This window comes from Tyto alba, unplaced genomic scaffold (genome assembly GCF_018691265.1).
Source record: "Tyto alba isolate M040663 unplaced genomic scaffold, T.alba_DEE_v4.0 Super-Scaffold_1000006, whole genome shotgun sequence".
In the NCBI taxonomy this organism is placed as follows: Eukaryota; Metazoa; Chordata; class Aves; order Strigiformes; family Tytonidae; genus Tyto; species Tyto alba.
The window spans coordinates 7,054,760-7,067,213 of record NW_024881272.1 but is presented as its reverse complement, the minus strand read 5'-3'; the positions used below and the strand labels follow the sequence as shown (position 1 = coordinate 7,067,213).

The window sequence follows — 12,454 nt, the reverse complement described above, 5'->3', positions numbered from 1 at the left end:
TGTAGAGAGCTGATAGTTCAGAAGATTAGATCACAAGTCAGACAAGCATTCATATGTGTTTTCAGGGAAGCAAACAGAATGAGGATGTTCATAAGAAATAAAATTAGTAAATCTTAATTTTTTGTTTTTGTTATGAAAATAGTGCAGGGTATCAAGATTTTATGAGATGTTTCTAGTTTTTTTTCCAAAAGAGAATAAAACTTTGAACTCATTCTAAATAATGTAATGACTGTGTTGCTCAGAATTTGACTGTATTTTGTCTGCTTGTAGCTTTCTAAAATTGTGGCATTTAAGATTAGGTGCAGTATACTAGATGAGATTTGGCAATGGCAGATTGGATGGAACAATTGCAAATTTTGTCTTAAATAAAACATTCCTGTTAATACATACCAGAACAGTATTTCCTATTTTTAAAAAATTACAACAAATCATTAACCCATATTGAACTTGTGATCTGCTATAAATCCTAGTTCCTTTTCTACAGTTGTCCTGCCTAGCCAGTATTTTCCCAGTTTCTTTCTATGTTGTGGGTTTGGTTTTTTTTTAGATTAAGACCACTGTGATTGTTTCTATTGATTTGTCCCCATTTCTTTTGGCTCACGTCTCTAATTTATCTGAATTTGAGTCCTACGTTGGTCCCTTGGAACTCTTGCAATTCCTCAAAGCCTTGTGTCATCTGCAAGTTTTCTGAGCATTTTAGGTGATAATTTTCCATCCAACTTAAATTAGCCCAAGTTAGTTCAGGATAATCCCTTGCAGGGCTCATTTATATAGCCCTCTCAGACTGACAGTGATCTTTGAAAAACTGCCCTCTGAGTAGTGGTTACATCCCCTGCATGTTCATTTTATGGTGATTTCAGCTGAGCCCTATCTCACTTGTTTCCTTATAAGAATGTCTCATGGGACAATATTTAAAGTCTTAATTATAGCAAAATATATCGCATTATTGTTTCTTTGTTTCTCACTCAACGTTGAAGTACAAACTAGATTGATCTGCCATGGATAAATCAATCATATCAGTGTCAGCTGTTCTTGACAGCTTAGTAGCCTTCTGCTGATTTTTTCAATTGTTTTCTTTAAAATTTTTTCAGTATGGTTCTAGTATCTTTTCTAGGTTATTATGTGGAAGGCCTAACTTCCAATTACCATGATCTTCCTTTCCTAAATACACAGGCAATATTTACTTTTCGTGAGCCCTCTGACACCTTTCCCCATACTCTCAAATGTAATTACTGAGGGTTTGGATCCTTAAACAGTAATCTGATTGGCTGTAACTAACCTAAATAATCTTCACTCCAGTCTTTCTGTACTCTGACCTGTTCTCTTTTCCCAATGCATAACACCATTGCAGCGACTATGTTAACTTTTCTTTGTGTAGAAAGAAATGACATTTGACATGTCCTCTGACAATCGCTGCCCTTCTTTAAATAGCAGACCTGACTGTCTTTTGTTATTATTACTCCTAATGTGTTTATATAGCCTTTTCTTACCTTTTATGTCTCATCATGGCCTATCAAGTAAACCTTCAACTGGAAAATCAGTTGCTGCTAGATAATCCCTGTTAGGTGCCTCTGTAAGGGAAAAAATGTGATCTGGAGTATTCATATTCCCTTGTAAAAATCGGGACTTTCACTTGTGGAAATGAAGATCTGGAGTGAACAGGAAGAAGTGTTCAGCATTTTTAAAAACTTGCCTTGATTTAGGTTTATTGTCTCCTGTTTTTCTGGAAGAGAGGAATTGGTTTCATTTGAAGGAGCTATGTCTGTGTTCATATAGCACAAGAGGGGAGTGGACAAGTGCACCCAGCTCAGTACAGCACATGAAACGAGGCTCTTACATTCTCAGATCAATTGGCAAAGGAAGAAAAACCCACAAATATGAAATAACAATGAGAAGAGAATAATTCAGTAACATAGAAACCAGCTAGGAGGCAGGCTTGATGGCATTTCTAGTTTTAATATCTGCAGTTTAACCTAAGTAACTGCATTAGAGGTATTTTTCCTGAAGTACTTATCTATGTAACTTAAGATCCAATGAGCTGTAGCTCACAGGAATCCCAGTCTTCTTAAGCAACAGGGTCGAGGTTTTTAAGTGTCTTTGACTTTTAATAAAGAGATTTTAACCTCTCAGTTTGTGTGCTTTTGAAAATGCTTTGCAGGCTTGCTTTTTTTCTGAAAATTTTGCATTTGTATTCATCTTCCATTATATTAAATGAAGATAAAAATATGATCGGTGGATGGCAGAATTCCCTGGGAAAAACCAAAAAGAGCCCCATGTCATTGTCATATAAGGGAATACTGCCAACAAAAAGAGGCGGTCTTTTTTTAAGGCTGGAGTTTTTACAAGCGTATTGCTTTTAGGCTTTGGTGATGTTTTTTTTTCTATGTGTATGTGTGGTTTTTTTAATCTTCTACAGACAAGAGGTCTCAGACAGCCCCTGTGAAGGAAGACTATTGTAAACTGTGAAACACTCTTTTCCTTCCTCCGGAGATTCCACTGGCAAAGTGATTCTGATAAAGTTTCCTCCACTCAACTTCAGAGCTTCTGCCATGACAAGGAAGAGCACTTACCAGCAGGAAGCTCATAAAACAACTGAAAAAGTGAATCTCCAGGAAAAGGTGTAGGATTTTCTGCCTCCTGACTCCAGAGAGGATATAAATGGTTCTGGAGTTGTCTGTAATTTTTCTGTGTATACAGTTATAACAGCTGGTCAATGTTTGAGAGGGAAAAAAAAAATGGCTGCCCTATCAAAACTCATTATCATTAGCTTGTATTAGGGTAACATTTACAGAACCCCTGTGGAATTAGGCCCTGCTGCATGATGTACCATGTCTCTGTTAGGAGGGTTTACGATCTGAAGAACACAGATAGAGAAAGGTCAGCAGACAGGAAATGTTTAGCTCCCATTTTACAGATGAGTAGCTGAGGCTAAAGAAATATCAGTCCTCATTTGATGCTACCTGGAAGTCTCTGGAAGCCTGATGGTTCTAAGTAAGGCTGGCCCAGACCTTTGCATGTTGAGCCTTGTTAAACTTCACTCATAATGGTGAATCTTTATTCCTGGAATACCAGTTTGGCAACTGGACTGTCTGGTGGAGCCTCCATAGTAAGTGCCTGAGCGGACATGGAACGAGGGGTGGGGTGACCTGTCTGATCAGGGAGCAAGGGAATAGTACCACTTCATATCAACCAGGGTTGGGAGTGCTGGGGAATGTGGACTCTGTGGCAAGCTTCTAGTATCACGCTGAGAACCGAGCTAATGTGTCTATTAATCGTGTTGCCTGTTCCCTACTTATAGCCCTCAACAGTATTTGGGAGACCTCCTGTAACAGAGGTGAGAAGGATACTTAAGTGAGAATTTCCAAAACTACTTCTGTATGTAGCGTGGCAAGTCACTCAACTTACCACTAAAGTGCATATGTGTGAAGATATGCATGAGGATCAAGGAGTGGAGTGGTGCAGCCAGAAGACTATTGTGCAAGGAATCGGTGATCCTCAGGCTTACTGCCTTCTCCTGTGTGCAGGTGCTCTCTGAACAGGCTGTGGTGGCTTACCAACCCCCTATAGCAGTGTCCGTGCTTACTCAGGCATGTGTCTCTGTACTACAGACACCATGCAGTAGCATAATTAATCAGTGTATACACAATAAATGTGCATGAATTCAGTACGAGACTAGTGTATTGTCTTGTCCACCTGAAATATTATATGCACCTGTTCAGGAATTGTAACTCTACTGAGGTAAGGGTATTGGAACATATGGTCCAAGGGACTCTTCAAAGCTAAGTCCACATTCCAAGCTTGACTGCTACAAGTGACTGATGAATCTGTATTGTGAGCAAGACTCTAGATAGAGTACTAGCGATTCTGGGGCTGGCAACACTTATCAGAAGTGAGAACTCTGCCCAGCATGCTGTGATCCACAAGGAAGGGCTTATTCAATGCTGCAGTTTTTACCTTTTACTCAAACTTAGTTAACAAGTGTCTGAGTGTCGGTGCCTTTCTTACTGAGATCCCAAAAGCACCGGCATGTCCTTGCTGCAAAACGTTATACTAGGTGACAAGTTGGAATCTGCTAATTCATGCGACTAACTCAAACTAACCATCTCACTCCTTCCTGATATCCTGGAATTGTGTGTTTCTGTCAGTAAAACTAAGTAATGCAGCACTTGGCAGTTTGTCAGTACAGTGTGTCTTTGAGGGAGGGTTGATTTGGCAAGGGGAAACATCAGGCTTAATGTGTGGGAGGGCTAGATCCTGGGGTTTTCCAAGAAATTTTTTTTCTACACGGAATTTCCCATCTCGTGGAGGATAGGCCAGTTGAGAGAATAAAAGGCCGTAGTAGAGGCAGAGGGTTACACAGTCCAGACACTTGGAGCTGAACGTAATCTTCAGGTCCGTATTCAGCAATTTAGCAACGGAAAGCAGTCACTGAGAAATATCACAGAGGACTTTTGCCACCTGGCCACCACAGCTACAACCTGTGAGTATAAATGGAGTGTGTTATTTTGTTTCATTGCGCAGCTAAAGGAAAATTTGACAGATGGAATTCTGTGCTGGTGTTCTTTAAAAGCTGTTTACATTTAAAAGCTATCTTGATATTAAGAACCAGTTTAAAATGAATAATTTACTAAAAATTGAAATCTTAAATTTAAGTTTTAGAATAATCGTTAAAATGTATGTAGAGAAGATTGCATAGACATTATTTTAAATTGAATTATAAAAAGTCAGTATTTGTTCTTTACAAATGTGTCCCTTTAATCTCTCATAGCCATCTGCTTAAAAGAGAAGAAAAGAGTCCCGGAAACATGATTTGCTTGTGGTTCCTATCTCTTCTTGCTTATGGTAAGTGTGTATTTCTCTGTATAGAAAACTAGTAGGGTAGTAATATTAGTGTGACTTCTGTTTGCGCTCAGAATTAAACAGAATTTTTGAACCTGACCTAATTAACTTGAGACTAGGTTCACATAGAAAAAGCTCTAGCTGCAATGGCATGTTTCCCTGCATGCCTGTCAAATATATAATTGGTTCCTATAGTTTTCTGTGAAATCTGCAAAGTGTTGTGTGACTGGACATAGTTTCACAGGCTGAAATGCCTGTACTTGATGTTGACAAGCCTGTTCTGAAGCTTGCCAGTTGATTGTTTATAAAATAATTGCCAGTACTTTTTATGCAGTTTCAGATATTGATAAGATTGCAATATTCATAGAGCTTTGTATATCCTCTTCTAGAGAGAGAGAAGGTCAAAAGTCAGACACCAACTCTTTGACATCTCTTAATTCTAGGACTCACAATACTGCAGGGAGTGAATTGTTGGACATACCATTATTCAGACACAAACATGACCTACAGGGAAGCAGAGCTGTGGTGCAAAAAGAGGTATACCAACATGGTTGCCATTCAGAATAAGGAGGAAATCAACTATCTCAATAACTTCTTACCCTTCAATCCGGGTTACTACTGGATTGGAATCAGAAAAATTAACGAGGTGTGGACCTGGGTTGGAACTAACAAAGAACTGACAGAAGAGGCAAAAAACTGGGCTTCAGGTGAGCCAAATGGCAAAGGGAACAACGAGGACTGCGTTGAAATCTACATCAAAAGAGGGAAGGATGATGGCAAATGGAATGATGAACAGTGTGAGAAAAAGAAGGTTGCCTTGTGCTACACAGGTATGGTGTGATAAAGACTATTCTAGTGTGCCTCTGTAGAGATGAGATGCTGGGTGGGATAAGTTGTTTAACCTAGTCTTACACATTAACTACCTGACCCTGTAAGCACTTGTACACTTATCCTTACTTACAGGGCTGAGGATGTTCTTGTTCTAAGAGCTGGACTGATCTCACCTTTTAGCTCCCAGAATATTATATGTCTTTTATGAGCAAATCATCAGACCTGCTCTATAGTCAGTAGAGAGAAACAGGCTCTTCCAGGTGGTGACTTTCATCCCACTCTCAAGTGGGTGTCTCAGCTAGATAAGAATTGCCCTTGTAGAGGCATCTGTCTACTGATTATAGACCACTGGATTAGATTAGACACTGTGTAGAGGTGGCTAAGGGTAGGTTAAAAAAAGTCCAAGTCAAATATCAGCCACATTAGAGCTGTGGTGAGTTAATGAAGAATGTACCTGTTGAGGATTTCTACCTACCCCATAGTATATTTTTCCTTTTACATTTTAAATATTGTTGATATCTACCTGAGAACAGGTGGTCATGGAGTTTCCAGCTATTAGAATCCTTTTACTGTGAGCTAGTCTGTCAGAAGTGTTGATTATGTACCAAACCCCCTACTTTTCTTTTGCTATACAAAGTGCTTGTTTAGTGCCAGAAAGATAAACAAAGTGCTAGTCAGGTTTCATTAGTGGCCATTTCCAATTCTTTTATAATTTGCTGTGTTTTTTTCCTTTCCAGCTTCTTGCAACCCGTCTCTCTGCAGTGGCCGTGGAGAATGCATAGAGACTATTAACAATCACACCTGCCGTTGTAACCCTGGATTCTATGGGCCTGAATGCGAGTTTGGTAAGATTACTCCATCCTTTCTCCATTTTCAACCAGGGCAATAGTCATGCTAGCTAGTGTTCAGTTTGTCTGGCTTGTTGATTTACCTGCTCTGCCAGTGAGACTGACTGCGTACCTTCTTGTGTTTCTTTGAAGTTGAGAGTTGTGATCCACTGAAGAAACCTGATCATGGGAGCCTCAAGTGCAACCATCCATTGGAGAACTTCAGCTACAACTCGTCCTGCACAGTTCAGTGTGAGGAAGGCTATGAACTGACTGCACTGGACTCTGTATACTGTACCTCTTCTGGGGTCTGGTCTGCCCCTCTTGCAGCATGCAAAGGTGAGCTTCTCAAGATTTCTACATTATACATAGCTCTGTAAACTTCAGTGTTGCTCTATTAGTAGGTACAAATTGAAGTTCTGGCCCATTCATTCGTAATTAACTACATGGTGAAGGTTCTACTTTGTTGTAACACGCAGGTCTCTTTGCTCCTGAAGAGATGAAATGGGCAGGATGAATGTCTTGGCCGTTGTCTAGATTTCCTTGTAGGGAAAGACTTTTCCCCATCTTAGTGGGGAACAGGGAATGGAGATGATCCAGTTGTGAGACTGCTCACAACAGGACAGTTAGTCCTGACTGTAGGAATTACTTTTTGAGGTGTTCAGCTTAGATTAAACTACTGTTTGAAGCAAATAAAAGCATCAAACATCGCCAAGCAGCAGACAAAATGGGAAAATTTTGGATTGTAACTAGTTGCTGTCATGAGCTGCAGATGAATTTACAGCTTTGCCTTAAGAGTCAGTCTTCCATTTTGATATCTTTCCACTCTTACCTTCTTCCTGAAATGGCAGCATAGTAGATCTCCTTTCTACAGCTGCTTCCATTTAGTGGGTAAGTCGCTAAGTTTCAGGAAAGAAAAATTTTTTATGGTTTGTTCCAAGCTAAGCTCTGTGCTATCTCTTTTGCTTTTCAGCTGTGACCTGTCCTGCCTTAGAATTGCCTGCTCATGGTGCTGTGAACTGCTCCCATCCCTCTGTGGAGCTCACCTGGGGTACTACCTGCGAGTTCACCTGTGAGGAAGGATTTGCCCTGACAGGACCAGCCACGCTGCAGTGTGGGTCTTCTGGGACCTGGGACAGGCAGCAGCCATCTTGTGCAGGTACCTTTCCTTATCCCTGCTCTCCTGAGCAGTTGGGGCTGTCAGCATTGGCATGCTGGATTCCTGAGTCATCTGTGCTGATTTCTGTTGTGATCCATGTGTTGCAGCTGTGAGGTGCGAGGCTGTAACCTGGCCAGAAGAAGGCTTTGTGATCTGTGACCATGCTCCTGCAGATCTTGCCTATCGCTCGCTTTGTGATTTCCACTGCAACGAGGGCTACGTTCTGGATGGTCCATCCAGCATTGAGTGCACGGCACAGGGACAGTGGTCAGAGCCACTGCCAAAATGCAAAGGTAAGTTTTACTGGGTTGGCAAATACTCTTGTCACTGGACAACACGCTGAAATCCATATTCCTATAGGGTCCTGGGTCCAAACTAAGCTCTCATGTTTTCACCTGTGACTTGCCCTGCCTTAGAAATGCCTGCTCAGGACTCCGTGAACTGCTCCCATCCCAAAGTCAAATGAATTTGAAAATACAGTGTACTAGTGCAAAAAACTGGGCCAAAGACAGGGAAGTCCTTATTGACTATTAACTGTTTCTTTCTGTATTTCAGTTGTGCAGTGTGAACCACTGAACTCTCCTGAGAAAGGCTCTATGGATTGCTCACATGGTGCTGGGAACTTCATGTACAACACAACCTGCCACTTCACCTGTCTAGAAGGATGGATGCTCAATGGTTCTCATGTTCTTGAGTGCAGTCATTCAGGAAACTGGAGTGCCCGTCTGCCCACATGTGAAGGTATTTTACCTGTGACTAGTCACAGAGAGGTGGCACTGGGTTTCTAGTCAAATGAGGTATGAAAGGGTGGAGGAGGTAACATCAACCAGGGAGCTAGAACTTCTAGTGAAGTCCATTAACTAAAAAGCTCAACAAAATCTCTCAGTAGTTTTTTAATAGAAGAGGGGAAAATTCCTAAAAGGTCTTGGTGAAAAATTGTGATTTCTTATCCAAAACCAGAAGCTGCAACCTGATTTCAGGTTGTTTTGTTTGGTTTTAATTAAAATATTTCTCATGTTGACCTTTTTACCTATGAATAAAGAAAAAAACTTTTCTAGAGAAACAGAACTTTGTGGGGAAATCTTCATTTGTAAGTGTGTTTCTCAGTGGAAAAGTTTACAGATTTGTTAATTTGGTGTGATAGTTTCTTAGGTGAACTCCTCAGCCAAAAGACCTCACAGAGCTTTTCTGTCAAAGGCTGTCATTTACAGGGCAGAAGTCTCAGCTTGGCCTTCCCAGTCAAGGCAGTAAGAGCTCTGTCGCTCTCCTCAGGTCCTAAAAGCTCAACTCCACTTTATTTGCTTGAGCAGAATTTAGAGCCTTGAATAATTCCATTGATCTCAGCAGGATTGCTCAAAGAGGAAGACAGCACAGTAGGAATTAAAATATGAACTGAAACATGAAAAATAAAAGATGAGGATAAATTCCCATGTGAGGCTGGAGGTTAGACAGACCCTAATATAGCTAGTTTTTTCCCTTGCCATTGCTTCAGTAATGGCTGGGATAATTTTTAGTATGCAGCTTTTTACCCTGTGTACAGGATGTGTCCTGTCTCAGCGAGAGAAAACTTAAATGTTACAAGCTGCAATTCTGGTTCCTCTTGAAGAACCCAAGGAAAAGGAAGAAGTAGAGGGCTTCAAAGACCACACATGCCTCTTGATCTCACTGAAACTTTTTCATCCTTTCAGCTTCTGAACAAGTCAGCTATGTCTCTGTTGGCATAGCAGCCACAAGTGCCTCTCTGTTGTCCACAGCATCATTCCTCCTTTGGCTTGCAAGACGTTTCCGAAGAAAAGGTAAGCAATTGGACTGGGTCCACTGGTTTTATTTACCTTCCCGAAAAATTTTCAGTGGAGAAAAAAACCTCTCTAACCCCAAATACTTTGCTTTTTGAAAAAGTGAAAATTCCATACTTAAACAAATTCCAAAATTATTTTCGAGAAGCCTGCATACATGCCATGTTTAGCTTTTGGATGAACATTGAGAAGTCAAAAATAGTAAAGCCCAAATGTTTGTAAAATAAGAATTAGAAGAAAAAAGCAACATTTTATTTATTGGTAATTACTGCCAGGGAAAGTGAATGGGAATTTGAGATCAGGCTAATGACAACACAGTAATAACTGTCTGTGAGATTTGTTGCTAGATAAGGGCTTTTTATCAGATACTCAGAAATGAGAGTTTTTTTAGTAGAAGAAAAAGTTTGCATGAGAGGTCTTTCATCTTGAAGTGCTAATACCTTTTCTTATTTTTCTTGCAGTAAAGAAATTTACACCTTCCAGGTAAGTTGTGTCTCAAAAAGCAGCATGAAAAACACTGCAATCATTTTGCTAAAATGTATTCGATATAAACCAGTTGTCATTGAAGTACTTTTCATTTCTGTTTTTTTATAGCAGCTGCCAGAGCCTAACCACTGAAGGTAGTTTCCAAAGTGCTGGCCAGAATGTCTAATTCCAGGTGTTTCAGGTAAGCGTATGAGGTAGCTGCACTCACAAATGCAATTCTGTTTAATCACACAAGCAATCAGAGCTGTTAATTGCTGAAATAGCAATATGTCCTTTGGGGTACCTAATATGCATCTTGGCATTGCATGGAAGTTCCTAGCAAGACTGCTGTATTTATTGCTTTAGAAATGGTTATTCAGCTCCTTAAGGATGACTCTGCTTAGCATTCTGTCCAGCTGCATATAGTATTAGGAACACTTTTGTGCATTTTTGCTACCTGCTGCATACAAAATTCCTCTGAAATGAGAGCAATACAAATCTATGCCAATTTTCCAAGTTATAGAGGAATTTTGTTCTCTCTGCAGGAATTGAAGCCATCTTTACTTATGTCTCAGATTTCCGGAGAATGAAACTGCATGCAAATCAGCAGCTGTCCAGATGTTTTTACCTCTTGCTGACAAGATGATTGACCTTGTGTATTGTTCAGAAATTTTGAACTCAAGCTGTCTGGTATTTCCACTGAAGACAAGCAGAGAGTAAAATTCTGGCTTTCTGGCAAAATACTGTCTACATTCAGTCATGTAGTTATCATAACTGGGAGCTTGCCATCTCTTGTCCAGATGGTGAGCAAATAGTAAGCTGCTGCCTAAAGAGGAGGCTGGTTTCTCCTCTGGTCTACTCAAAGGTACCTAGGTGAGGTGAAGACATGCATTATTTCACATCACTTACTACACTGCTGGAGATGTCTTCTCTGGAGACATATGGGTTATACTTGCAGAAACAGAATGATCAGGAAGAAAAAGTATTCACTGAATATTCAGCTTTGAAACCACTGATCTGGTTTGTTGTTGAAGTCAGGTTTTTTTAAGAAGATGTCCTAGTCAAATATGCCTGTAGTGATACAGGCAATTATTTGGTTTTCTGCTGCATGTCCCAGAAAGCTTAGGGACTTAAAACTTTTTTTTTTTTTTTTTGTAATAGCACTTGGAATCGTAGTGTTTATACTAGGTACTCTGGTTTCTGAATGCAGCAAGTAGATCTGAAATGATCTCATCCCTGTGGGATTATGCACTGTAATACAGGTGTATGCATAAATATTTAATTGTGCGGTTTTTACTGTGGATATTTCTGTGCTGTTAACTGTAAATGTATCATAAAATACATGTTCCTGAGTATGTCTGTGGCCATTGATCTGGGCTCAGGTAATTTTAAAATAATTGAGAGATGTTTGTAAGGATTTCATGTCTGCATATTATTTACAAATAAAATGGAAGCCTGAGATTTGTGTATATATATGTCAAGTATGATTTACTAAGCTGTTAAAGGACTTCAGATGCAAAGGTCTTTCTTAAGTTATGTTTAAATTATAATCATAAATAAAATCTCTGACTTAGAATTTTATATGTATTTTCATATTTGTAGCAATATCTAATAAAATGTTTTAAATGTGATGCTCCCTTTTTGGAAGCGTATGTCATTTAAATGATATAGGTCAGCTGCGTGGATATGGCTTCAGCAGCAGAATGTGAGGGGTTGGGCTGGCTAGATAGCAAGGCTGTCCCTTATTTAGCTTTCCATGTTTTTATAGCAGTTAAGGAAAGAGTAGCCAGCAGATGGCACTGACTGCCCGGGAGCTAGAACAGCCAGAGCTGGACCCCAAACCAGCACCCCCAGGCCTGAAAGGAAGGAGGGGAGGAAGGCTCAGCGATGTGTCCTGTAAAGCAGGTGCCTGGACCAGCAGTGAGCTTTGTGAGAGGCATGCTCAGGAGGAAGAGGAGAGCAGAAAGAAGCAGGTAGGTGATCTTGGTGCATAGTTAGCAGCACAAACCCATCCGCCCATGCAGGTCCTTTGCAGCCCTTTCTGCTGGGAAGTTAGCTGAGTGCAGGAGACCGTGGGCTAACGGGTGGAAGCACAGCTCTGGGGACTAATGGTCACTGCTGTCTAGGGACTCCACTCCCACCCTGGCTTGGGCTGTAGCCAAAGACCCTAACACAGGCTAGTTCTGGCCAGGTACCAGTGATGGCCAGGCACCCCTGTGGCCACCCTTCCCCAACCCCTGACATAGCCAAAGAAGCTGCACTGTGGCTCTCTGTAGCTGCTGCCAGGAGCCAGCCCTTGATGATAAACCATGAGATGCATCCCTGCCCTAGGCAAGGCTCAAGAGAAGCCATCAGGCCTGTGAGGAAGGAAGCCAAGAGGTGCTGTGCCACAGTGGACAGGGCCCATTGCTGTTTATCCCAAACCTATTAAAGAACTGAGAGTGGCTGTCAGCGCTTCCCCCGCCTTGACAAGGTGGGGCCCAACCATGTGAGCAGATGTAGAGCAGTAATCCTTCAGGTTCCCTGAGGGGACATAG

General features: G+C 40.9%; 1 protein-coding gene across 3 annotated transcripts; it reads left to right on the top strand.

Annotated features, from left to right (window-relative positions):
* The first annotated feature begins 4,369 nt into the window (after positions 1-4,369).
* On the top strand, positions 4,370-11,696 carry SELE (selectin E). 3 transcript variants are annotated; one of them, XM_032998688.1, is made up of 12 exons: positions 4,370-4,480; positions 4,769-4,842; positions 5,283-5,669; positions 6,408-6,515; positions 6,651-6,836; positions 7,471-7,656; positions 7,764-7,949; positions 8,212-8,397; positions 9,345-9,452; positions 9,914-9,935; positions 10,047-10,119; positions 11,686-11,696. In XM_032998688.1, the coding sequence occupies exons 2-11, from the start codon at positions 4,806-4,808 to the stop codon at positions 10,102-10,104; spliced, it is 1,464 nt and encodes a 487-aa protein (XP_032854579.1). In that variant the 5' UTR covers positions 4,370-4,480; positions 4,769-4,805; the 3' UTR covers positions 10,105-10,119; positions 11,686-11,696. The 3 variants fall into 3 exon arrangements, with proteins under 3 accessions (XP_032854579.1, XP_032854580.1, XP_009975119.2); XM_032998689.2 differs by lacking the exon at positions 11,686-11,696 and adding an exon at positions 10,463-11,060 and having other exon boundaries at positions 10,050-10,119; XM_009976817.3 differs by lacking the exon at positions 11,686-11,696 and adding an exon at positions 10,463-11,060.
* Positions 11,697-12,454: the final 758 nt, after the last annotated feature.